The following is a 24894-nucleotide window of genomic DNA, read 5'->3' on the forward strand; positions in this document are numbered from 1 at the left end:
ACCAAACGCCATCTAGCGGCAAAAGGGAAAACTATTTTCACTACTATACAATAATAAACATTATAAAATAAATTAGCTACAGAACTTTTCAAAAATGTCCAAAAATCGTAAATATCGAATGAAATAAATAAAAATAAAATTCCATACTGAATCGTATTAACTTTTACTTGTATCGATATATATACAAAACTTTATAGAATTTACTTATTTGCTATATATTAAGATAATTATCTACAAGTTCTTTTATGCAAATAAATAATAAATTCATACATGATTACCACATTTCAATCGTACCTGTAAAAGCATGAGTTCCACCAAACGAATGTATGAAATTAAATCACATGCTTTTAAAGTACCAATTCTGCTACACTAACTTCATACCCTCGTTACATTTCAATATATCCTTCTTAAATAATAAATTCTAAAAATGATTCGGGGTTCAATAAAATGTAATATGACGCAAAGAAGAAGTTTATTAACAATTTCAAAGTTTTTATAACAATAAATTGTAAAGGGAATGGCGAGTATTACATAAAGGAAATGTAGAGATATATTTCTACTTGGTCTAAAATCTAATTTTAAACGATTAATGATATTATAGATGATAATGTTCGCTTTGCACACCTCAGCTGTTTTCTGTCAGGTGATTTTGACATTCTTATCTACTTCCAGATTAAATGAAATCATCTGTTACAACATCGTTCACATCATACGTCTAGCACGAGCTGCACGAGAGTTTATACATGGAATTCATGCACTGGAGTGATTACTGGTGCAGACGGCTGTGATACAGCCCTTTAATAACTTTTACATTTAACCCACGAAACAAAAATATCAATGCATTTTTCTTGATAAATAAGAACGTAAAGGTGGGTCATGATTATTACGCGATGGATTGAAATAAACGAATACTTTGAGCGCGACGCACCTCTGAAAATTCCATGAAATTGTTTACGAAACGTCACATCAAGACGCTACGTTTTTCGTGCAAAATATTTTGACACGGTGAATGCATTTTTATTCTGAAAATATTTCCGAATAGCATTTAGTTTTTTTTCCTGTATCCGCTATTAATAAAAGACTTATACAAATGATATTAAACAAAAAGATTCCAGAGAATTATCGTTTTTTTATAGTTACCGAAGCTTTTGTCTTTAAATCTTTATCTTCCACTGGTTTTTCAGTGAAATACTAAGTCAGATTTTCATTCTTACATCGTTGCTATTTGTCTATAATATATTCGTATCCTGTTATAACCGAGTAAGTAGTAGAGATTACGAGGTTATGAAAGATTAATGCACGTCGTGTGTATATGTTTATTTCATATGTTGAATGAGCCTTAAGAAAACGTATAATTAGACAAATTTTCATGTAATGAAACCAGAATCTTTGTGAAACAGATGTCGGGCAAAGAGTATGACAGTGAAATGGATTATTCCGATTCAGACTGCGGAGATCCAGGCTACGAAGACTATTATAATGTTCAGCCATGGGGTGGTGAAGTTGACAATGACATAGATCCTGATCAAAACAGAAGAGATCCAGAATATGCTATATACGATTGTCTACGGGTCGAAGAAGTGGAAAGACTTTTGAATGAAAATGTAGAAATGCTAAGTAATAGTCTTCACATAACACCGTCGTTAGCCAAAGTTTTATTACACGCACACAATTGGGCATTACAAGATATCATCACAAAGTACCGTACCAATGCTTCCAGTTTATTAATTAATTCAAAAATAAAACCAATACCTTCATTGGATTCAGTGCCAGGATTGAAAGGTCAAAGGGGTGGATTGTGTTCAGTGTGCATTACAATTTATTCATCTGAAAAGTTTTCTACATTAACGTGTGGACACTCTTTTTGTAAAGACTGTTGGTGCATGCATTTTGAAGTACAAATAACTCAAGGTATTTCCACAGGTAAGACTATTTGTACATACGTGTACAAGGTGTCTGACAATTTCCCAGCCACTGAATGCTCTATACAAGAAGAAACCTAATATATTATAGAAGCAACTAAGTATTTAAAATTAAGCACGTAACAATTATTTAAACTTCTATTAGGAATAAGCTGCATGGCACAGGAATGCGATGTATTAGTTCCAGAAGACTTTGTTTTATCCCTACTCACTAAGCCTAATATGAGGGAGAGGTATCAACAATTTGCTTTCTGCGATTATGTGAAATCTCATCCCCAGTTGAGATTCTGTCCTGGCCCCAACTGCCAAATAGTTATGCGTTCAAAGGAACAACGGGCAAAAAGAGTTATATGTACAACCTGTAAAACGATATTTTGGTATGGGATCGAAATTTAACTATTTATATACAATTTTACTAAAGATATAATCTTTGCTAAAAATTATATAATTGCAGCTTTCGTTGTGGTATGGATTACCATGCGCCCACCGACTGCAATACTATTAGAAAATGGCTGACGAAATGTGCAGATGATTCAGAGACAGCTAATTATATTAGTGCTCACACCAAAGATGTTAGTACTTAAATCTTATACAGTTTTAATATAGATATTACGATTCAGTAATAAACGACTTTTTTGTTTGTAGTGTCCAAAATGTCATATTTGCATAGAAAAAAACGGCGGTTGTAATCATATGCAATGTTACAATTGTAAGCACGATTTCTGTTGGATGTGCCTTGGAGATTGGAAAGCACATGGAACGGAATATTACGAATGTTCACGCTACAAGGAAAATCCCAACATTGCTCACGAGAGTGTTCATGCACAGGCACGAGAAGCTCTTAAGAAATACCTGCATTATTATGGGAGGGTAATTTATATAATTTAACATTCCTTTCGTCGTAGCATATAACTATATATTACATTGAAATATTTTTCAGTGGGAAAATCACAGTAAATCATTAAAATTAGAAGAACAAACACTAGAAGGTATAAAAATGCGAATAAATAAAAAAGTAATGAACGCTAGCGGAACATGGATCGATTGGCAGCATTTATACGAGGCTGCGTCGCTTTTGGCACGCTGTCGCTATACTTTACAGTACACTTATCCTTACGCTTATTACATGGAACCTGGACCCCGCAAAGAATTGGTAAAATATTACTCGAATAACAAAGAATTATATCGCGCGACAAGAAATAACAAATTGTTTTTATTTTTAAGTTTGAGTATCAACAAGCGCAGTTGGAAGCAGAGATAGAAAATCTTTCTTGGAAAATAGAACGAGCAGAAACTACAGATCGTGGGGATCTAGAAAATCAAATGGACATTGCAGAGAAGCGTCGCGTTACTTTGTTAAAGGACTTCCTCGAGGTGTAAGCACTAACAGAACATGAATTGTGTTCTACAATCACTACAATCTCTCTTGCAGTTGGGCCAAACTTCTAAAATAACTATAGTTTAATTTTTGAAACGACTATTCGTGTATTCCAGGAAGTAATATTTTCTATATAATATATATTAGTTAATTATTCACCATTAAGAAAAGTTTGGGACAAAAGATTAGAGGTTAGGAAAAGGAAACCCAAAGAGGTTTAGGAAGCGATTATTGAGGACAAAAATCTCCTAGATACGCGAATAACTTTAGCTAAAAAATAATCATTTTCTCCCCTAGCTAAATATCTTCTGTTTTAATTATAGTATCTAATCGAGATTTTTCTATTTCTTTTATAAGTGATGTTTGCAGAGAGAAGAACGGAAATTCCAATGTTCTAAAGTAAGATTCGGTAAGCTGAGTTATGTAATCATACATAACGAAGAATTCCATAGGTGTACGAAGAGAAGCGAATACCGGAAAAAAGGACGAGTAGGAAAGTATTAATTGACCGACTGATTGTTAAAATTTTCTATAGAATGTATATTAATTTCCTAGTCTAAGAATATTTCCAGAGATATCGTACGATGCAGCGCTTTCTTCAAAATTTAATATTTAGGGACTATTTTTGTCGACGCTTACCGCACAGTCCGCCAGAAGACGTAATAACAATGCGAATCATTTAAATACATTCGCAATGCGTATTGTCAAATTTGAATGCGAACATCGTTGATCAATGGACTCTCCAACCTTTTCTTTCAAGTATTGCTACTATTTAAGATAAGTTTTAGTACCAATGACCGACTTAAAAAAAAAAAAGAAAAAGAAAGCAGGTAGCCTAACGAATACTTAGGTGCCAATGAACGGTACCTCCCATCGTGTAAATACTGTGGTAATGTAAAGGATGTGACGTTTTCTATAATTAGAGTGTAAGATGTATGCAACGATCAAAGACATCCGTGACGAACATAGCCGTAATACATTCTTTGTAAACTATTTAAACATGAAACGCTAGAATAGAGATGATATTCTGTGAAGGAACGATGATCACTCGTCGAAGGATCTTGTTACAACTAACAGCCATTGTGCAAAAATGAATGTAGCAACTACTGTGTCACTATGAAAAATAAAGTTTATCGCAACAATCGCATTTTTTCAAAGATAATGTCGTCGTATTATAACTATATATTTCAGAGGAAAACGAACCATATAATTTTGAAAAAGTATTTCAACAAAAAAAGAAATGTTTTTCATTTTCAAGTATTGTATTACCTTTACCTAGTAAATACCTTATCACCCCAAGAATCATATACTCGGGAATAGAATGGTAGAAAAGTAGCGTAAAAGAAAAGATATACTATATAAAACCTAATTGTTACTTGGTTCAATTTTCATCATCGTTATGCATAAAATTCATGACTTTAATACTATCGTAATCGTCACGTCCAGAACGGTTTAACCTATTAATTAACCGTGACAATTTCGATGTTCAGTGTCTGCTTTTACTTTTAAAATCGTAATAAGAACCGTGGCGCGAAATGGTTGCAGATTCGAGTTTTTAAAATTTCAAATGGCGCGTTCGATTGATTGTTACGGTTAGCAGGCAGACTAGTCGGTAGACTCCGTGGAATCACGATGCATATATTGCGAAGATATCGAAGTGTCGACGGATCAGCGAGAAGAGCGCTGCTCCCCTCCGCGAGCCTCTAGAGAAAATTGTATTGCTGTCAGTAGTCGATGAACAAAGTGTTCTGTCGGCTCGGAGGAAACACGAATAGATCACGCTGCTCCGTATGACAGACGGGCTGTCATATCTCGTCAGAATCTACCTGTATCCCCGAAACCTTCGAAGACATTAGCGCAACAATGGCGATGGGCAAAGGATTTCGCGTCTACGAAAAGCTAAAGCCACCAAGTCCTCATTCTCTCATATTGGAACAACGAAATCGAAAGGAAACAGTTTTGTTCGAGTCCCAAGCCGTTGCTGTACTCTGTAAGTATTTCGCGATAATTAACAACAAATTTTTCTCGAATATCTTTGAATTCTCGGTTTCTCGTTCGAAGTACACAAACCGGTATCTGTCAAATACGCACGATCGATTCTTTGTTAGGCATTATTTCGCGTAATTCTACGATAATTTGTTTGTTTCTATTATTTCTATGTTCTTGATGTTACTTTGCAGCTGCAGAAGAAACAGAAAGTTTAAAGGGAAAATACACAAAGTTGTTAGACGCGTATGGATGCTTAGGTGTCCTGCAATTAAATGCTGGAGAAAATACGCTACTGTACCTTGTTCTTGTTACTGGATGTTTTTCGGTTGGCAAGATAGGAGAATCGGAAGTATTTAGAATTATACAGACACATTTTGTACCTCTGCATTATACGCAAGGCAATGAGGATCGGGTGTCAGAAGTTAGAAAGGTTCTTAACTCTGGTACATTCTACTTTTCTTGGTCTGCTGGACACCAAGAGCCTCTGGATATTACTCTTAGTGCACAAAGACGATATAAGTCAACAACAACTGATAACAGATTTTTCTGGTTTGTGTTATTATTACATAATTGTCCTTGAAATAAGATAAACAGATGTAACATTCTTTTGATATCACGAATAGGAATCGCATGTTACACATCCATTTATTAAGATATGGAGTGGACACAAGTTACTGGTTACTTAAGGCTATGTGTGGCAGTGTAGAAATTCGAACTGTATACGTTGGACACAGACAAGCTCGTGCTCTCCTTATATCCAGGTTGAGTTGTGAACGAGCAGGCACCAGGTATTTTTAACTTGTTCCAAACTGGGAAATTTATTTTTTATTAGCTCTGTATGTGTCATCCTTATCTCGTATTTGTTATCACTTTGTGGAAGTAACATGATCATACATGATAATTTCATATCAGTTGCTTAAAGCCTATATATTCCACTTTTGTCATTTTTCTAGATTCAATGTTAGAGGAACCAACGATGATGGCCATGTAGCAAATTTTGTAGAAACAGAACAAGTGATTTACTTAGATAACGAAGTAACTTCCTATGTTCAAACTAGAGGTTCTGTCCCTTTATTCTGGGAACAACCTGGCATTCAAGTTGGTTCCCATAAGGTCAAAATATCCCGTGGGTTCGAGGCTTCTGCGCCAGCTTTCGATAGACATATGAATATGATCAAACAAAGATACGGGCAGCAAGTGATTGTCAATCTTCTTGGGTCTAGCGGCATTGGTAGCAAAGAAGGAGAGGCAATGCTAAGTCAGTTGTTTCAAACTCATCACAATATGTCAGAGCATACAGATGTTCCTCACATTTTATTTGACTACCACCAAGAGTGTAGAGGTGGAAATATGAAAAATCTATCAAAATTAAAGGCAAAAGTAGAAAAATATTTAGAATCTTTTTCATTATTTTATGCTGCTAATAATACTGTTATTTACGAACAAAATGGGACTATTAGAACAAATTGCCTTGATTGCTTAGATAGAACCAATTGTGTACAAACGTTCTTCGCATTGGAGATACTCGGTAAACAGCTTGGATTATTAAAACTGCTTGAAAAACAACAGATGGTCTCAAGGTTCGAAGAAGTATTTAAACAAATGTGGATCAACAATGGTAATGAAGTAAGCAAAATATATGCTGGTACTGGAGCGATTCAAGGAAGTTCTAAATTAATGGATGGCGCGAGATCTGCGGCTAGAACAATACAAAATAATTTATTAGACTCCTGTAAGCAAGAAGCTATTGATATCTTGTTATTGGGATCAACTTTAAACACGGAACTAGCAGACAGAGCTCGATTACTTTTGCCTTCTAATATGCTACATGCTCCGCCAAGTGTTCTGAGAGAAATGTGCAAAAGATATAACGAATACGTAACCCCGATAAATCTTAGAGTAGGCGTCGGTACTTACAATGTTAACGGAGGAAAACATTTTCGAAGCATAGCATGCAAAGATGTTTCCCTTTCCGACTGGTTACTAGATGCTCCACGTAAATCACCAACTCTAGTGTCAGTTGAATATGACAATGTTCCTATAGATGTATTCGCGATAGGATTCGAAGAAATTGTTGATTTAAATGCTAGTAATATAATGGCTGCTAGTACTGATAACGCAAAAACCTGGGCGGAGGAATTGCAGAAAATACTTTCTCGAGACACGGAATACGTTCTGGTCACGTATCAACAATTAGTTGGCGTTTGTCTTTATTTATTCATACGGCCTGTACATGCACCTTACTTAAGGGACCTAGCCGTAGATTGTGTAAAAACTGGATTAGGAGGTGCAACGGGGAACAAAGGGGCTGCAGCTATTAGATGTGTATTATATTCTACATCTTTTTGTTTCGTTTGCGCGCACTTTGCTGCTGGGCAGTCTCAAGTTAACGAGCGTAATGCAGATTACGCGGAAATTACACGAAAAATTACCTTTCCCATGGGAAGAACATTGAACACTCACGACTATGTGTTCTGGTGCGGAGATTTTAATTACAGAGTTGACATGGACAAAAATGAAATGAAAGAGATGATCAAAAGGAACGAATTTGATCAAATATTACAACATGATCAATTGAAGGTAGGTATTATATGTAAAATAAATATTTGATATGAATTAAAATGTACATATTAAATCGCCGCGATGTATCTTGTTTCAGGTCCAACAAGATCAGGGAAATGTTTTCAAAAATTTCTTGGAAGGCCCTATTACCTTCGCGCCAACGTACAAATACGATCTTTTCTCCGATGATTATGACACCAGTGAAAAATGCCGTCAACCTGCATGGACCGATAGAGTCTTATGGAAACGTAGGAAACAAGTACCTGATATAGGTTAGTCTCGTACAACTTAAAATAATTCTATCTCCTCTTTACTCTTCGTGTATTAACTGTATATATCATTTCAGATTCACCGACGGACTGGAATCCAGGAAAATTAATTCATTATGGTAGAGTAGAATTGAAGCAAAGCGACCATCGACCAGTCATTGCAATAGTCGATGTAGACATCCATTGCGTCGAACCCGAAAAACGGGAGCATGTATTTAGAGAAGTCATCCAAGATCTAGGTCCACCAGATGGTACCATAGTAGTAAAAGCAGTGGAGGAATCCGACGACATGGATAGTGTGTTTGATGGAAATTTCATGACGGCTCTGTTTCAAGATTTTTCCCACATTGGCGATGTAATTCTCGTCAGATTTGTCGGTGAAACAATGTGGGTGACATTCAGAGATGGACAATGTGCATTGTCAGCAGCAAGGAAGGGCATGACTCAAGTATGTGGTCAGACGTTAAAATTATCTTTGAAGTCTCCAAATTGGGTACAACTTATCGAAAAAGAAATAGAACTTTGCAGCAACACCACTGTTGCGCAATTTACTTCAACCTCTCCAGTAAGGAGCCCTATGCAAAGATTAGAACAATTGGACATAACGGAACGATCTTCTCCTAGTAGAGGTAGCCCAAACGGAGTTGTTCCACCACCTAGACCAGCACCACCAGGTCGACCGTCTCAGCCACCCAAGAGCCCGGTACAAGATCGAAAACAAGGACCACGTGCTGGTGTATTCAGCGTATTACCCAATCAATTCCCAACGCCGTTATCTAGAGAAAGAGTAGAGCCCGAACAAAGTGAAAGGCTATCTCCAGAATCTGCAATTTATGAAGAAATAATGGATGGATCTCCTAGTTATCCCATACCAAACCGTCCGCCACCGCCGTTACCTCGCACAGATGCTTCGCAAGAGTCATCTAGTAGGCCACCTAATTCTAAACCTCCTCCTCTACCGCAAAGACAAGCTCCGCCTCCGCCTCAACATCCTCCGCCTAGTTTACCCGCGTCAAACGTTCCACCCCCCATACCAGCAAGAACATCAGGCGGGCCACCTATTCCGGCTAGAAATCCACATTAAATAACGGTATATATCATTCCGACGTGAATCGAATCACTAGATGTTATTGTGTAGCTAATTATTTATGAATGTTGATAGAAATTATAGGTGAAATAGTTTGCTTCCAATTAACGTTGTACAGCTGTGTAGCCTACCGTAAACCTCAAGTTTATTCTGTGATTAGTCAGACTCTGTTTCCATGCACTCTGAGAACTTTTGCTTCCTGTCGTGCAGCAACAATATTCGTTACTGCTCGTTAATATAGTCATTAAGACTAATGAAATAATAATTATGTTAACGAATTCTATGCTGTTAAAAATGTCATATAAATATACCGTTTAAAAAAATGTATAATGGCGGAATGTTAGAATGTCATTATTATTATTGTTGTATCCTGCATTTTGAACAAACAAGCCCCGAAACAGTTACACTTCTATGATAGATTAATTTATATAGAATCAACGTTAAAACTGTTTACTGACTACGTCTGTTTCTTGTTGCATCTTATCATATTTTTCTAAATAAAAAAAAAAAAATACAAAAGACAACATTGATAGTTAACATAATTTTTGAGAATTAAAGTTAAACGCGTGACTTAAGTTTACTACTGGTTATAATAATAAGGAAAATAATACTCAGATAACAGTATTCTTATAAAATATTCTCCATATATGTATTGTATGTATAAAATATATACAATCGTTGACCAAGCAATATTCTTTTAAGTTAATAGTAATACAATGAATAATAGCAAATATAAGAGATTGTTATGGTAGCGTAAAAATATTAAGTAATATACTTCCAATTCAAAACACTCTTAGAAAGAACAAAATCAATACTATATTTATTTTGTAGCTTCATGTATTGTATTATTGTACATATACATATAAAAATTGATACAAGATAGAAGTAAATCGAGATTCTGTTTACACAACGAAGAAAGCATTCTTAATTACCTTGCAAGATTTGAAATAATAAGTACGTCATACGCGCCTGTTATACTTTACGAAATGATCATGCTACAAGACACGCAAAATGTTCAATTTGAAAAGAACAATGAAAATACATGATTTTAAGAACGTTTGTCATTACATTATGTATTAAATTTGAACGAAAGTGTAAATAGAGAGGGCTTCGGTAAAACATGTCTTGTAATTAATGCACGTTTTCCAAATACTCATAATAGTTATCTTATTGCTCCTTTCCAAAATTTGACTAAACTACAAATTTAACGATAGATTAACGAAAGAGATTCACATACATTTCACAATAACACGAAGCACAGGAATGTAAAAAAATATTGACTTTTATAAAAAATGTTTGTTTATTTATTTCAGCAGTATAATGAGACTGATCTCTAAATCTGTAACTAATCCTAGCATTGTCATTCGTTTGGCAGGTAGAGCAATAATGACAGCTCGTTAAACATTATCTAGTAATATGTATAAAAAAGGTATTACAAAAATTTATTATCAAATTTGATTTGTATATATACTGTAAACACAGAGAACTGTGTCTGTCATTAAAATATAAACATTTGCGAGAGAAATGATTGATTTCGAAAACGATTATAGAAATGTAGATCCATTCAACAGAGACATAGTCCTTTTAGCAAATAAATTATATACAAAAAGATATCGCTAAAGTAATAGCTAACTAGTTTCTGGTTAATATACTAAATACAGTTAGCAGAAACCGAGTGTCTTTTCATTTGCAAATAGTATCTGCTTTTACCTTTAAAAATGAATTTTGCAATTCTTGAATGTTTGATCCTTTTAGGTTAATATCGACCATTATTTAAGACAGATCAATAAGTTAAAAACTATCCCATTGCGAGAAAGTGTCACGAAGTTTTACATACAAAAAAAAGAAACATTTAATCGAGAAATATAGAATCTAGTAATTCGTTACATAATGCTAAACGTAAATATTGTAAATAGGATGCCAAAGTGAAAATGTTACACAATTGGCATACATGTTAGCAGACTCCGAACATTTTCGTCTGTAACTATTATTGTTCAGTCTCACGTGTATCCTTTGTGCTTTCGCATAGGTTCGTAAACCTTAGATATCGATCTATCATTTCCAATTGAAACAAGTATTGGAACGTTTAACTCAATAAACCGCAATTACTCAAATTGTTTTTGATAATAACGTCGGTTACAGCATCAAATACAAACTGTATGTTATGCGTGTCGGTGGCGCATGTGAAATGTGTGTAAATTTGTTTCTGATCTTTCCTTTTATTTAAATTTTCGAATTTCATTTGAATATACTCAGCACATTCTACGTACGTGTTTGCACCTTTATATTCTGGGAAACAAATAGTCAACGGGCTCCTCGTGATTTTTTCCTCGAAAAGATCTTTCTTATTTAAGAATAAAATGATCGACGTTTCGAGAAACCATTTACTATTGCAAATAGAATCAAATAGTTTCATCGATTCTATCATTCTATTCATTTCTTCGTCTTCTGCCAAAACCAAGTCGTAGCCGCTAAGCGCGACGCAAAAGATAATAGCGGTAACGCCTTCAAAGCAGTGAATCCACTTTTTTCTCTCTGATCGTTGACCGCCAACGTCAAACATTCTAACAAAACAAAAAAATAAATCTTAATAACTGTGTACGACGAGAAACTCGCAAATATATTTTAATGGTAACTTACTTAAAATGTAAACCTTTAAAAGAAAAGTTTGTTTCTACTATTCCTGTCGTTTTTACACGCGTTCTGAGAACGTCTTGTTGAGTAGGAATATAGTTATGTTGAGCTATGCGATCTAAAGCATTAAGATAATACGCTGCCGAATCATTGAGCTGGTATTCTCTACTACGTGTGAAACAAAGCTGTACTCCTGCATCCTGCCATAATCGTTTCATTAATAGCACCAGTTCCCCAGTTAGCTCACCCTCCTCTGCTGCAGAAGCTAGGGTAAAGAATTGGCGTGCTATGTCCTACAACATAATTAGATCTTGCTAATAGGAATGAAAATAGAAAGATAATATAAACAATTTTATTTTAACAACACTATATTTACCGCTTTATTGGGATCTGCAAAATCAATTCTAAGTTGTCCCATAGCTCTAATTATTGTCATTAGACTTTGAATCATGTTACTATATACCACTGGTTTATATTGTTCGCATTCCTCTTTGCTATAACCAGTCTCGTGTATAATTTTCATTTGTTTCACTATAGTAGACTTTCCAGACTCTCCCGCTCCTTGAAATAAAAAAAAATTCGTCTAAGTCTTATAATCAGAAGCAAATATATTCCTATATTAACATAACGTTCTATATTTTTCAAATGCGAGCGGCAACGTTCGCAAATGAAAATCAAAGAAAAACGTGCGCGCAGGTGCGACGAAACGAATAAATTTAACGAGTTATCCAAATGAATCACGCGAGACCGATGATTCAAGTTTTCGGAAAATCAACCGCGCTGCACTTCCGCGATTGCGCAAAATCGATAATTGATTAGATCCCGGTAACTGGCGAGGAATAAGAGAGAGAGAGGATATTTAAAATAAAAATCCGTCGAAATAATTCATAAAAAGATCGAGCACGAAGAGAAGAAGGAGAAAAAATACGTTTCCCCGAGTAATCGAGTCCGCCAAGTGCTATGGGATCGACTTGTTACGACGGAATCAGAGCATCGAGGAAGTAGACACTTCGCGTTCGAAATCACGAGTAAAGCGACAAGGGAATGACAGCGGGACGAGAATTTCGCGAATGAAAATCATATCGAATGGAATAGACAAGACGAGAAGAAATTACCGAGCAGGAGGAGCTTGACCTCGCTGGCTGCCCGCTCGCCATCGGCTCGAAGATCTTTGTCGATCTTCTTCGACCTCTCCGCGGCTTCTTTTTCGCCGGTGGTGCTCACGGCGCAGCCCATCCTCGCCGATGGTCCTCTCTCTGTCCTCTGAACGAAGAACGGACCACCATGCACGGCGTCTCTATTACGTTTCCTCGGAACGGACGGTTTTCTTCTGCCGCGCTTCTGTGTAATGACACTTGTTGCACGGACGTGTGGGAACCGCCCGCACGCGGTTGTCCTCGCATACACGCACCAAATCGAACACGAACCCGCGCACACTGGCACACAGTACTCCTGTCGACGCACGTATTATCGTGCGATACGTGCATACGCGCGAAATCTGTTTCGCGAGAGATCGTTCCCCGCTTTCCCGTCAAAGACGATGACAATGGCACCGAAACTGCTGCGCTGCTGTGCACCACACGAGCCCCAACGTTACCGGCACCGATCACACCGATTGCATTACGTCCCAGCCCCTGCACGCCGCTCCTACCTAATAAAACTCTCGCAGGATTCGTGGAGATCTTTCGATCGCGATCTAGGGGCCAATCCACGCGACGATCGCGAGTCGTTCTCTGCCAATCGAATCGTCACGTCGTCCGGCCTCATCGCGCCATCTGACGCGCGCAACATGCGATCGAGGACCAACTTTCAAACAGAAGGATACCTATCTTGTGGTTCGTTTCGATCAATGATCGTATCGAATATCATTTTGGGTCAGGGGGCCCCAAGACGGCGTTGAGGACGGTTATGCGAACGGGATTTCCGTGGCGCTTTGTTTAAATTGTAGAGGATAATGTATAAAGCATCTAGGTTTCGAAAGAATTGTATTATTTTTAAGGTATTCACGAACTATTTGAAAATCAAATGTAACCCTAATAGCATGTAAATACTACATTTTCAAGTAGAATGAGGTAGGAAAGAGTTAGAAGTTATATTTGTAACTCTTTACCCTACTTTTTATATCTAAAGATCTTATTACAAGTTTGCAGCCATTAGCTCGCTATTACTCCCTATTACGCCTTACAAAAGATCAACAAATGATTCTTTGTCGCGAGTAATACCGATTACCAGGTCTCACCACGTGGAGGTTGCTGCAAGTGGAGACCCACGAGGAAGACAGAAGGAAGCACAAATTAAAATTAATTTAAATATCGAATTACAACTCCATCGATGAAGGAGATATCGTCCTGATACATTTCGACATCTATCAAGGCTGAACGCGGATTGATCGACGCGCGTAACCAGAGTCTGTTCGGTCCAAGGACATTAGAATTGACGAAACGTTAATATTACAGAAAAATCATATTCTCGATCATTGTTTAAACAAATAATTATAATAATTATAATATAATTATAATATATAATAATATATATAATAAATATTGTTAATAATTAATTTAACTATTGTCAGAAATCAATATTTAGTCGGCCCAATCAATCATTCTCGACCCAAAGTAGGTACAACGTGAATGAACTATTCAAGATTCGATCGTTACCTTTCCATATTTGAATGTGTTGAATTTAATAAATACTACATGCTCGTTTACATTTGTTTGTATACCCAAGCAGTCGATGACCCCCATGATCGCTGTTTGAAATCAATCGGATCAGTAGGTTTCACCGCTGGCGGATGAACCGGTACTCGAGCACTGCGAAATCATGGAATTTCTGACGATTCTTGTGAGTTCTTTTATAATGTGAAATAAAATAACAAATTACAAATGTTCGTTTAATCTTTATCGCTCCAGATTCTGCTCGGTTGCACTGGTGTCGACGTTTTAGCGCAAGCTTTGAAAAACGATCACTTGGACGAGCAGTTGAAGCAAACGAAAATCGAAATAGCGAAACTCCACTTTCGAGAAGAATTGCCAGGTAAACGAAACGGTATACGATGTAATATAGAACGAAGGTATAACTTTGCGATTTTATCGAAAATCTACAATTGCAGTTCAGAGAAAACTGTACCACGTGCAATGGAATAAGCTGTGGCAAGAGAACCTTAACAAGGATCGACCCTTCGTAGTGAACGCGTTCAACAAAGTAGTCTTCGTCGAAGGGAATCGCATCGCGGCATTTTCCGTCGATGCGTCTCTTTCGAACCACACCACCATTCAGGAGGTCACTTTAATTCGTGGCAGTGGCACCATTGCATTCGTCAGGGTACGCGAAATACCATCAGATCAAGTTTAAGGATTGAAATAACCCTCCGAACACACTTAAAAGGCTGGATAACGACTGATTGCGATTAACATGTTACAGAGCATCGTCTGGAAGACCATTCTGTATCTACTGGTTTGCTATAGGTCTGGCTCGTGCAGTCTATACACGGGAACGGATAATTTTCAATTAAGACACCGACAGACTATGCAACATAAAGGACATCCCATGGACGCCAGCTTCTTCGCTCGCTCTAATCGACTTTACCTCGTGGTAGCTGATAACTCGGACAAATTCACTGTACCATCCTTGTACGTTACTCGACCGAAGAACAACTAACGTGGTATCGTCCCGAAACGTAGGACATTTAACAGTTAATTTCCTATTCGTTTAGAATATATCATTGGAGAGGCACGTACATGGACGTAGTAACGGAGGTGATGACTACTGCTGCCGTGTCGGTCACCACGTTCAAGCACAAACAGTCGACAATCATAGTCTTCGCACAAAACAGCAGAAATGATCCTGGCATCGGCTCGATGGTGTACGAATTCAAGGAAACCAGCCCGGACAGAATACAGTTTCTATCGACCTACGACCCGGTTTCTGTTCACCATTACAATCACGCAGGCTTCGATTTCATTTTCTTGATGAACGAGCGCGGTCCGAGCAACTTGTTCTGGTGGGACGGTCCGTTCTCTCGTCGATGGTCTTTCTATCCTCGTTGACCCTTGTCGAATGCTTCAAAACTGATCTTTTTTGTAGGACAAGAATTGTTGAACTGGCTGCAGATTCCTGAAATCGAGACGCCCAATTTGATCCGCGTGGTCAACGTGGACGACGACACCTTCTTCTTCACGGGCTACCGCGTAAGCGTACATTTTAATCTTGAGCAACTCTTCGACTATCGAGAACTTTGATGTGTAAGGAATGTTGATCGCGTTGCAGGACGGTTTGAAACTATACAAGTTTGAGAATGCATCGGATTGCACTCTAGCGAGCGCTATAAGGTTGCCAGATGACGAGACTGTGGTCGACGTACTAACCAGGGGCGATGAATCTACTGTGAACGCGTTGTTGGTCACCGTGAATCTGGATAACGTTTACACCATTGCATCGTGGGAGTTGCAGATCAAGGAACTACCTTCCGGTTAAATATCCTATTTGGAATTATTAGGTTGTCCCGAAAGTTTCTTTCGCGAGTTGCACTCGATTATTTTCTGTGGTCGTGTTTATATAAATAGACAATCTAATTTCATAGATATTCATGTTGTAACAGTAATGGAGCAAAATGAATCGTGCACAATTCAGTAATGTAACATAAAACATCAAATATTGTGCATGTATTACTTATTAATCAAGCGAAAGAAACTTTTGGGACAACCTAATACAGTAAAGTCTCCTTAAATGCACAAATTTCTCTACAATAAATGCACAGAAACCATCCCCACTACTGGGGGGCCAAGGAGTTCGATTCCCGAGCAGTGTAACATGATCCGCGACGGATCAACTTCAGTCCCGAGCTTGTGCATTTAAGGAGACTTTACTGTAATTAGCGTCCTCTCAAAATGACCAGAGCCGAATTACTCTCGTTCAAACGCAATATCACTTTCAGAACACTCGATCGGGGAGACGGACGTCCTGTCCAAACAGTTGTCGATGCTCGTCGAGATATTGCAACGAAGAAAGCCGTTCGTGGATAAAGCTGAATCCTCGTGGGCGTCTTTGTTACCGGCGAACGAAGACTTAACGATAACAAAACCTTTGGTATTCCCAGATTTAACATTGGAATCGGGAACCATAGGAAATATCGATGTCTTCGTGTCCGAAGATATCGTTCTTCCTAGAGATCTCCAACGAAACTTGGACGCTTTGATTCGCGACGTTAACGATACTTTAAAGTCGTCGAAGAGTCTCCTAAAATTGAGTAACGTACATTCGTTGGTCGGCAATGTCGTCGTTCGGGGCGATGCGTCTGTCGGGAAACTGGAAATTGACAAGATGGACGTGGATTTCTTGAACGATGTTAATATTCAATCAAGCGATGTCGACTCCAGTGAGTCTGCGCAACATTTCGCACCCTTGCGCGGAAAGAATATCATAGTACACGATCTCGAAGTTGGTTCTCTTTGCGGGATTCCGTTCCAATGTAAGTTGGTAGGCTTCAGTAGGCTATAGTAGCAACTCGCTATCTAAAATCTAAAATGAGAAAGCATGTTATGTTTTATCCTTTTCCAAAGAATAACACCCGTGCTCGAGCGATCACTTTATAGTTTGCCGCTACACCGAACCCCCTCGTCTCGTCCGAGAACAAAGTCAAGCCGAATAGCATACCACCCTCGAAATAAGCAACTCGGTCGGGACCGGCGAGTTGCTTATTTCGAGACAGTACTGTAGTTGATTAACTATAGCGACTCGATGCTTTAGATTGGGCGACGAATACCGTCAACGACACGTCAAGAATGCAAATAAACGTCGAGCCAGACAAGATTGAATTTTCAAACGATTCTATTCGTTTACATACGAATGTGTCGTTACCAAAATTCAACGCAAAAACGTTGAACGGCATGAATATCGATGAATTTCTCAGCGAGCTGTTCCTTCTTCATCGAAATCAAAAGATTAAAGGTAGGTCTCGTGAAATTGCCTTGGAAAACTTTTCAGTTAACCAAATGAGATTGAATTCAAGGTACAATTTTCTAGGGAACATTACGTACATTGATTTATTAAGTATCAACAAACTCACGACGCAAACTTTGAATGGAGAACCATTGGAGAACTATGCGAATACGAAAACTGAACAGAATTTCCATAATTTCGGGATAAGGTCGCTTCGGGTGGATAACTTGCTCGCGGATTCGATCAATGGCGTCTCGGTATCCGATGCTGCACGAAAATCCCGTGAAAACACTATCAAAGGTCGGTTTCGAAGATTGACTCGGAAGTACTTTATTTCTTTATTTTCTTTTGTTTAACAGGAGAAGTGAAACTTGCAAACCTACACGTAACCGATAAATTAATAGCGGAGTCTGGCTTTAAGCTTCCTGAGACTAGACAGCTCCAACTTTACTTCAACGTTACCGTTCGAGGCGATTTGACGGTAGGAGCTCTCGATTTGGATAAGTACTCCAAGGTGCTCGTGAACGACGAAGAAGTAAGCCTAGACGGTATCGTCGAGAACTTCTGGACGAAATCGACCGATCAGGTGATCGAGAATGATGTCGTGTTCGAAAACAACTTAATCGTCGATCAGCTAAACGCGGAGTACTTGAACGGATTTACCAAACACGAATTCTTGTACACAACTGCGACGGTAGTGCCAGAAAGTTTCAGAAACTTGCATTTTGAGAACGTTCACATCGACGACATGTTTTACGTGGAGGGAGAGAACAATAGCCTCTTCGACGTTGCCCCCGAATCGTTAACTATCCGAGAAAGTCTGCACCTGAAGAATCTCCGCGGAAGTAAACTATTCGTGAAAGTTTTCAATGGTTTTTTCGTGGCTGATATACTGAATGGTAATCGGTCGCTCGATTTTCCAAAGAGCATGGATTTCTCGACGATTCGAGCAAAGCAAGTGAACGTAGACGAGCTCGAATTTCTTTTCATTAACGGTATGGACGGTACCACGTTCTTGGAGAACGCGGGGAATATTCGGAAAACCCAGCCAGCGAATTTCTCAAAGATCCCAGAGTTTCGAGCTGAGAATCTTACAGTTGAGAGGTTCAATGGTATCGAAATGGAAAAGTTCGCGTTGCTGAGAAATATGAGGGACTTGAAGCACCTGGTGATAGAAGGTGACCTGACGGTGAAGGGTGATTTGAGAGTAGAACGGATCGACGATCGGCCGACCGAAATTTATCTAAAGAATATGGCTACACAGGACATTGTATTCGACACCGAAAGGACGATCGACGAGCTGATCGTACAGAACGTCACGATGAGGTCTCTGAACGGTCGGAACGTGAACAATTTCTTTCAGAATCTTTTGTCAAAGTCGAAGGAACAAATTATACCGGGAAAATTCTCTTTCTATGCGATTACTAGCAACAACGTCGAAGCTAGGTTCATCAACGATCGAAGTACTTCTCAATTGATGTGGATCGACGAGCCTCTGTTTCTAGCAGGAAACGTGACGTTCGACGATCTAGTTGTGGAAAACGTTTTAACGAAGACTTTGAACGGCCGCGACGTTGAAGAAGTACGGTTTAAAACCTTTATTTACGGAAGTCTCCTTTGTTTCCAAAAGGAGCAATATAATCTCGATGAATTCTTTGTTTCAGTTGTACGAGAACTTGCTCGACGTGCAGGCAACAAGGATCAACGATTTAAAAGTAAATGGAAATATCACTTGGATTGTTCCTTCGTCGAATTCTGGGTCTTTGACGTTCCTATTCGAAAACGCGGTAAGCAAGACCATCGATCAAACTATCCACGGTGAAACGGTCTTTAAAAATGGTGTAACGATGTCAACGTTAACGGCATCATGGAAAGAAATCGAAGAGATACGCGATATCGTGACCGACGCAGTAATCGACGATGAAGACGTCCAAGTGGCTGGACGAAAGGTCTTCAAGGAGAACCTATTTATCGATACTCTGACGGTGACCGACGATATAGAGATTCCTGTGATTAATAACGTCGATATTCTCGAGTTCAATAGCGCCGTAGTTAGGAAAGATCAGGATGAAACGATAACCGGCCCTGTAACTTTCCTCGAAGAAGTGGCCATCAACGAGATGCTCGCGAACGACAACGTCCACGATGTACCTCTGGAGAAGTTAGTTCTGGCGACCGATACTCTACCCTCTAAGGTATCATTTAAACATCTCGTCGTGTTGAAAGATGTAGCCTTGAAATATCTAGACGGTATAGACTTCGACGAGTTCGTAAAAGATCGCGTAACCCTCGATGGAGACCACGACATACTTGGCGGCGTGCAATTCAACGGCGTCGTTGAAGTAACAGGTTCGATGTTGTATTTGTAACCGACGCAGCAAAGCTTTTTGCAACGTCGCATACTGATTTGAAATCGCGAAAACCTGGACAAAAATATTGTAAATATTTAAAAAATTGTTTCTTTTAGGAAACGCGAACGTCACTCGAATCAACGGAATACATACCTCCGATTTGGTAATCAACGGGCTGGAAGAAATTCAAGTCATATTCGGCGCGAAGACCTTCGAAGAGGATGTCGTGGTCAATAGTAACGTTTACGCGTCGTTGATCAATGGAGTCAACATATCTTTGGAGTACGAGAACGGTGTACAAAACGACGAAGACGTGGAGATAATTGGAGACTTGGTGAGGTCGACTGTTTCTTTCGAGAGGTTGTAAATCACAGTTTGATCTGTGAAATCAATTCTACTGTATATTCACGTGTTCGCAGATTTTCGAGTCGGAAGTCAGGGTTCCGGAAGACGTAACTGTTTCGAACCTGGTGAACGGGATGAATTTACATACGATTCTTGACGACTTGAAAGAAGAGGCACACGAGATGCTGCGAACCTTGAAGCGAAACGAAACCGAATTGGATGACAGGATCGTACAGTCCACGTTGATTTCTGAAACGCTCCGGAACGTCTTCTCATATTTAGAGGTGGAGGAGGGATTGAAGATTCACGTGCCCAACATCAAAACGGTGGACGTTGCGGATTACGAGGAAATAACGAAGCTGAACATGTTAGGGGAAGAACCGGGACTTATCTGCGGACTTCCTCGCAATTGTTCGTGCCCAACGGAATATGTAGCCGAACTGACGAAAAATGATTGTCGCGTGTGGAGAACGAACGGTTCAGAGATAGTGAGGAATTATCACGAATTGCACAGTATATTCGGTGTAAACGTAATCACGAATGCAGTCTCGTACAGCCCTGAATGTACCTCAAATAGAACCGAGGACGAGTTCTTCAGGATCTCTTGGATGAAATCTGGAACGTTGGATACGGGAGACTTGTTGGTAGATGCGAAAGAAACGACTTTCAGGACTGGAGAATTCGTGAAAGATGCAGCAGTCTTCATGACACACGATAGTAATGAATAGACTCATATTTTATTGGGTTGTCCAAAAAGTTCATGCCAATTCTTAAGAAAAATTCAAACACACGTTTGCATTTTGATAAATATTTATTGAATTACGTAGGTAACATTTAGTTCCACAACCTTTAGCTCCACAAAAACGACATGGACTTTCCAGACAACCCAATACATCCGCAGTCTAGAAACTTCTCTTCTACTTAATTAATAGACGATAAAGACGAAAAACTCTTCGGTATTTATCTCTGTGCTTTCAGATGCAGCTTACGTGATCCTGGCAATCTACTACGATGCACTGCGGGCAACGCACCGTACAGATTCCGTGATATATAAAATTGATTTCAAGGATAACGTCACGTCGCTACACCAAAAACTTCCCACCGACGGTGCCTGGGATATTGAAGTCTTTAAAACAAACCACCGCAATGTATATATACTCCTGGGTTGCTTTGGAGATTCTGAAAAGTCTTTTTTGTATAGGTTGGATGCAACTACATCCAAGGTAAGAAAAATGCAATTGTTTCTTATGAAAAAGTATCCTCGACGGCAACCGTAGATGCATCTTCTTTAGTTCGTATTGTTGAGGACTTTTGGGGGCAGAACGCGCAACGTGAAGAGTCTGTTTCAAGAAGAGGATCACTTCATTTTGTTAGACGATTACGATACAAACGCGGTAAACATTTTCCACTACGATTTAGCTTTTGATAACTTTAACAATTATCAAAGTCTTTTCCACGATTCGAGAGTTAACGGAATCGAATGTTTCTATGCGGATGGTAAGAATAATACATTAGTATTAGAGTGAAATTATTTTGTTTTCCAACTATTTCTTTTGTATTATAATTTATTTTAGCGTTCGGTGAAAGCGATTCTTTCGTCGTTGTTACGACGGAGAATGACCAGTTTTACATTTACGAGTACATGTTTGCTCAGGTAGGTTTCGATTCGATCGACTAATAAAATATGTAAATACGTTTTTATTTGATTTAATTTCCATCTTTACGATGTTATCATTTATAGAAATTCCAAATGCGAGTACATCATCGGATGGATGATCTACAAACGATGGTACCGTTCTATTATGCCGGAAGTCGTTACATTTTTACGGGAACAAGTACCAATAGCACTATATTGCGAATCGTCCAACAGGGGCCGCATTAAAATTTGTATTATAGTCTTAGATTGCACATTTATCTACCGTTGTTAACACGCGATACTTGTTTATAAATCAATATATCCCTCATATGTTATGCGCAATATAATATAAAGCGTATTGAAAGTTATATATATTCATACTACATTTGCGACATTCAAATCCTAAACGGTACTTATTTATTATGTTAATGAGATATTCCAGCCGAGCAGCAATTTGGACGGTTCCATTTCAGAGGTTTCGTATCAGCTGAATTGCGCCAGCGCGATTGCGACGAGACGGCTGGGCTTTAATTTGTTCATTTTACGCGAAGTAGAATCAAGAAATGAATAGATGGGATTAAATCAGAGTAAGGAAATACGAGCAAAGCAAACCTCTAAAGAACATATAATACTCGTTGCATGAGATCTTCAGCCGAAGATAGACGAAGCGTTTAAGTTCCCGATTTCAAAGAAGTGGAAGTGGAAGCCATTGAAATACATTGAAGTTATTCGTTGTTGCTGTACTGAACTTTTAAGGTACCTACATTCAGACATATAAATCTGCTTTTTGTTCCGGAAAATATAAAGTTGCGTTGCGACTTGCGACTGTCAGTGATTCGGTCCATCGTTCTGTCGAAGTGGACAATTTTTTTTCTACCTTTAATTAGTCACGAGCAGTTCATTATTGATAATATATTTTAACGTATTTAACTCGATCAAGGTAGACAAGATATTGGTATTAATGTGAAATTGTTTACATTTCATAAGTACATATAATAAATTCTATTTATTACTCGTCTTATCCGGCATGTTTTATTGGTTATGTTAACACACGATGAATCGACGTTATAAAACATTTAATTGATTACTAATACAACATTGGCAGTGTTATTACAAATGATGTTAATCAAACAGAAGTTGATCCTTTACTTTAATCAAAGCGATTCATTATCAAAAATGATTCGTAATTAGAAATCTACTTTGAGGTTATGACACGTAACAGAAAATGTTCTGTTAAAATGTCACTAAACGTTTTATATTCTACATCGATGTTATATTATTTTAGACGTAACAGTTCCTTCGAGGCAGTGATGGCTGACAAGGGGCTGATAGCAGCGATCGTTCAGTTTTTAACCCAGCAGTTAAAGGCTAATAACATTACAGTAGATTCTAGAGAGAGTCTTGAAGTAGCGATACAATGTTTAGAGAGCGCTTATAATATACAGGCATCCGATACACCAAAAAATTTTAATTTACAAGAAGTATATACATCTATCGTCAAAAATGGAAAACCCCAATCAGCTGGACAAACTGCACCTGAAGCTACACCCGAAGCAAAAGCCGCAGCTGAACGTTTAAAAAATGAAGGAAATGCTCTCATGAAAGCTGAAAAACACCAGGAAGCACTTGCTAGTTATACAAAGTATATAATTTATGTTTAAGTACAAAGAACAAACAAATATATTTTGGCAAGTATAATTTTTAATCATATAATATTATTCACTTAGGGCAATTCAATTAGATGGCCGCAATGCAGTATATTACTGTAACCGTGCAGCGGTGTATAGCAAAATTGGTTGTCACCAGCAAGCAATTCAGGATTGTCAGACTGCATTATCTATTGATCCCACTTATTGTAAAGCATATGGTCGATTAGGCCTAGCATACTCCAGTTTGGAGAAGCATAAAGAAGCTAGAGACAGCTACGAGAAAGCTTTGGAAATGGAGCCTGATAATGAAAGTTATAAAAATAATTTGAATGTTGCAGAAGAAAAATTAGCACAGCAGAATTCAAACCGTATAGGACTAGATTTACCTCTAGACATGGATTTCAGTGCACTCTTGAACAATACTGCTATCATGAATATGGCACAACAAATGCTATCCGATCCAGTTATGCAAAATACAGTAAGCAACTTTGTAAGTGGTAATGCAGGACAAAGGCAACGTATGCAAGTACTCTTAGAAACGTAAGTATCGTTTACAAAAGTTATATTTCCACTTTATTACTCTCAAAAACATGCAATGAATTACATGCCACCCTGTATAGTAATTCATGCAAGTAGATTATATTTAATAAATTTTTAGTGGCTTGCAATTAGCACAACAGATGCGGAATGCCAACCCTGAAACGATTGAATCTATAAGACAACAAATGGGAGGAAATCCGAACGACCCTGAACCGCCGCAACAGAATTAAAAGAATTGTGATCGTAAATTGTTATAAAGGTCCTATGAAAATGGAAACAACTAAATTTAATTGAAACATAGAATAGTCACAGGATGATGTCTGTCATTTTTTAATATGCTAAGAAAAAACTTATAATTCAAATTAACTTACATTACCATGTTAAAATAACATTCATATATATACAATATAAAAACTTATGTATAACTTACTTATCAAATAAAACATAACTTGTTTTTTGAATATGTATGCTCATAATGTTTACAATTTATTTTAACATAACTCGATTACGTTTTTTCCATAATATATGTAAAATCAAAGCACGTTTAAAATTGTATGCAATAATAATAGATAATGTAAAAATATTCAATAGTTTA

At 38.0% G+C, this 24894-nt stretch overlaps 5 protein-coding genes across 10 annotated transcripts; 4 read left to right on the plus strand and 1 right to left on the minus strand.

The window, feature by feature from the left end:
• Positions 1-513: 513 nt before the first annotated feature.
• LOC128890679 (potential E3 ubiquitin-protein ligase ariadne-2) lies at positions 514-4462 on the plus strand. Of its 4 annotated transcripts, none has more exons than XM_054149374.1 (8): positions 514-869; positions 1401-1923; positions 2068-2299; positions 2377-2494; positions 2568-2792; positions 2863-3075; positions 3147-3298; positions 3658-4462. In XM_054149374.1, the coding sequence occupies exons 2-8, from the start codon at positions 1401-1403 to the stop codon at positions 3701-3703; spliced, it is 1509 nt and encodes a 502-aa protein (XP_054005349.1). In that variant the 5' UTR covers positions 514-869; the 3' UTR covers positions 3704-4462. The 4 variants fall into 4 exon arrangements, with proteins under 4 accessions (XP_054005349.1, XP_054005353.1, XP_054005350.1 ...); XM_054149378.1 differs by having other exon boundaries at positions 515-869; positions 3670-4462; XM_054149375.1 differs by having other exon boundaries at positions 863-1005.
• A 446-nt stretch (positions 4463-4908) lies between these two features.
• Positions 4909-11056, plus strand: LOC128890672 (synaptojanin-1). Its single transcript, XM_054149349.1, has 6 exons — positions 4909-5290; positions 5481-5838; positions 5913-6077; positions 6243-7869; positions 7949-8123; positions 8198-11056. Exons 1-6 carry the CDS (start codon positions 5164-5166, stop codon positions 9202-9204), a joined length of 3459 nt encoding a protein of 1152 aa, XP_054005324.1. The 5' UTR covers positions 4909-5163; the 3' UTR covers positions 9205-11056.
• Positions 9527-14106, minus strand: LOC128890681 (guanine nucleotide-binding protein G(i) subunit alpha). Its single transcript, XM_054149380.1, has 4 exons — positions 12957-14106; positions 12218-12402; positions 11848-12134; positions 9527-11771 (listed from the first exon to the last, which is right to left on the minus strand). Exons 1-4 carry the CDS (start codon positions 13075-13077, stop codon positions 11294-11296), a joined length of 1071 nt encoding a protein of 356 aa, XP_054005355.1. The 5' UTR covers positions 13078-14106; the 3' UTR covers positions 9527-11293.
• A 465-nt stretch (positions 14107-14571) lies between these two features.
• LOC128890671 (uncharacterized) lies at positions 14572-22698 on the plus strand. The gene is made up of 19 exons (XM_054149348.1): positions 14572-14682; positions 14751-14874; positions 14951-15162; positions 15262-15470; positions 15554-15849; positions 15925-16028; positions 16108-16309; positions 16775-17308; positions 17587-17787; positions 17863-18078; positions 18138-19360; positions 19443-20127; positions 20246-20463; positions 20549-21191; positions 21453-21697; positions 21767-21971; positions 22049-22128; positions 22216-22519; positions 22584-22698. Exons 1-18 carry the CDS (start codon positions 14662-14664, stop codon positions 22354-22356), a joined length of 5559 nt encoding a protein of 1852 aa, XP_054005323.1. The 5' UTR covers positions 14572-14661; the 3' UTR covers positions 22357-22519; positions 22584-22698.
• On the plus strand, positions 22658-24766 carry LOC128890683 (small glutamine-rich tetratricopeptide repeat-containing protein alpha-like). 3 transcript variants are annotated; one of them, XM_054149382.1, is made up of 4 exons: positions 22658-22866; positions 23396-23752; positions 23838-24299; positions 24418-24766. In XM_054149382.1, exons 2-4 carry the CDS (start codon positions 23421-23423, stop codon positions 24527-24529), a joined length of 906 nt encoding a protein of 301 aa, XP_054005357.1. In that variant the 5' UTR covers positions 22658-22866; positions 23396-23420; the 3' UTR covers positions 24530-24766. The 3 variants fall into 3 exon arrangements, with proteins under 3 accessions (XP_054005357.1, XP_054005358.1, XP_054005359.1); XM_054149383.1 differs by lacking the exon at positions 22658-22866 and adding an exon at positions 22893-23050; XM_054149384.1 differs by lacking the exon at positions 22658-22866 and adding an exon at positions 23070-23315.
• Positions 24767-24894: the final 128 nt, after the last annotated feature.

This window comes from Hylaeus anthracinus, unplaced genomic scaffold (assembly GCF_026225885.1).
Source record: "Hylaeus anthracinus isolate JK02 unplaced genomic scaffold, UHH_iyHylAnth1.0_haploid 12001, whole genome shotgun sequence".
Classification (NCBI taxonomy): domain Eukaryota; kingdom Metazoa; phylum Arthropoda; class Insecta; order Hymenoptera; family Colletidae; genus Hylaeus; species Hylaeus anthracinus.

Bases quoted from the DNA above. Each gene is read 5' to 3' on its own strand.
- LOC128890679 (XM_054149374.1), top strand. From the start codon at position 1,401: ATGTCGGGCAAAGAGTATGACAGTGAAATGGATTATTCCGATTCAGAC. The intron at 2,793-2,862 runs GTAATTTATATA...AATATTTTTCAG, and splicing joins ACCTGCATTATTATGGGAGG to TGGGAAAATCACAGTAAATC. The intron at 3,076-3,146 runs GTAAAATATTAC...TTTATTTTTAAG, and splicing joins CTGGACCCCGCAAAGAATTG to TTTGAGTATCAACAAGCGCA.
- LOC128890672 (XM_054149349.1), top strand. From the start codon at position 5,164: ATGGCGATGGGCAAAGGATTTCGCGTCTACGAAAAGCTAAAGCCACCA. The intron at 7,870-7,948 runs GTAGGTATTATA...ATCTTGTTTCAG, and splicing joins TACAACATGATCAATTGAAG to GTCCAACAAGATCAGGGAAA. The intron at 8,124-8,197 runs GTTAGTCTCGTA...ATATCATTTCAG, and splicing joins GAAACAAGTACCTGATATAG to ATTCACCGACGGACTGGAAT.
- LOC128890681 (XM_054149380.1), bottom strand. From the start codon at position 13,077: ATGGGCTGCGCCGTGAGCACCACCGGCGAAAAAGAAGCCGCGGAGAGG. The intron at 12,403-12,956 runs GTAATTTCTTCT...TTTTATTTCAAG, and splicing joins GGTCAAGCTCCTCCTGCTCG to GAGCGGGAGAGTCTGGAAAG. The intron at 11,772-11,847 runs GTAAGTTACCAT...TTGTTTTGTTAG, and splicing joins TTTAAAGGTTTACATTTTAA to AATGTTTGACGTTGGCGGTC.
- LOC128890671 (XM_054149348.1), top strand. From the start codon at position 14,662: ATGGAATTTCTGACGATTCTT. The intron at 20,128-20,245 runs GTTCGATGTTGT...TGTTTCTTTTAG, and splicing joins CGGCGTCGTTGAAGTAACAG to GAAACGCGAACGTCACTCGA. The intron at 21,698-21,766 runs GTAAGAAAAATG...CATCTTCTTTAG, and splicing joins TGGATGCAACTACATCCAAG to TTCGTATTGTTGAGGACTTT.
- LOC128890683 (XM_054149382.1), top strand. From the start codon at position 23,421: ATGGCTGACAAGGGGCTGATAGCAGCGATCGTTCAGTTTTTAACCCAG. The intron at 23,753-23,837 runs GTATATAATTTA...TTATTCACTTAG, and splicing joins GCACTTGCTAGTTATACAAA to GGCAATTCAATTAGATGGCC. The intron at 24,300-24,417 runs GTAAGTATCGTT...ATAAATTTTTAG, and splicing joins ATGCAAGTACTCTTAGAAAC to TGGCTTGCAATTAGCACAAC.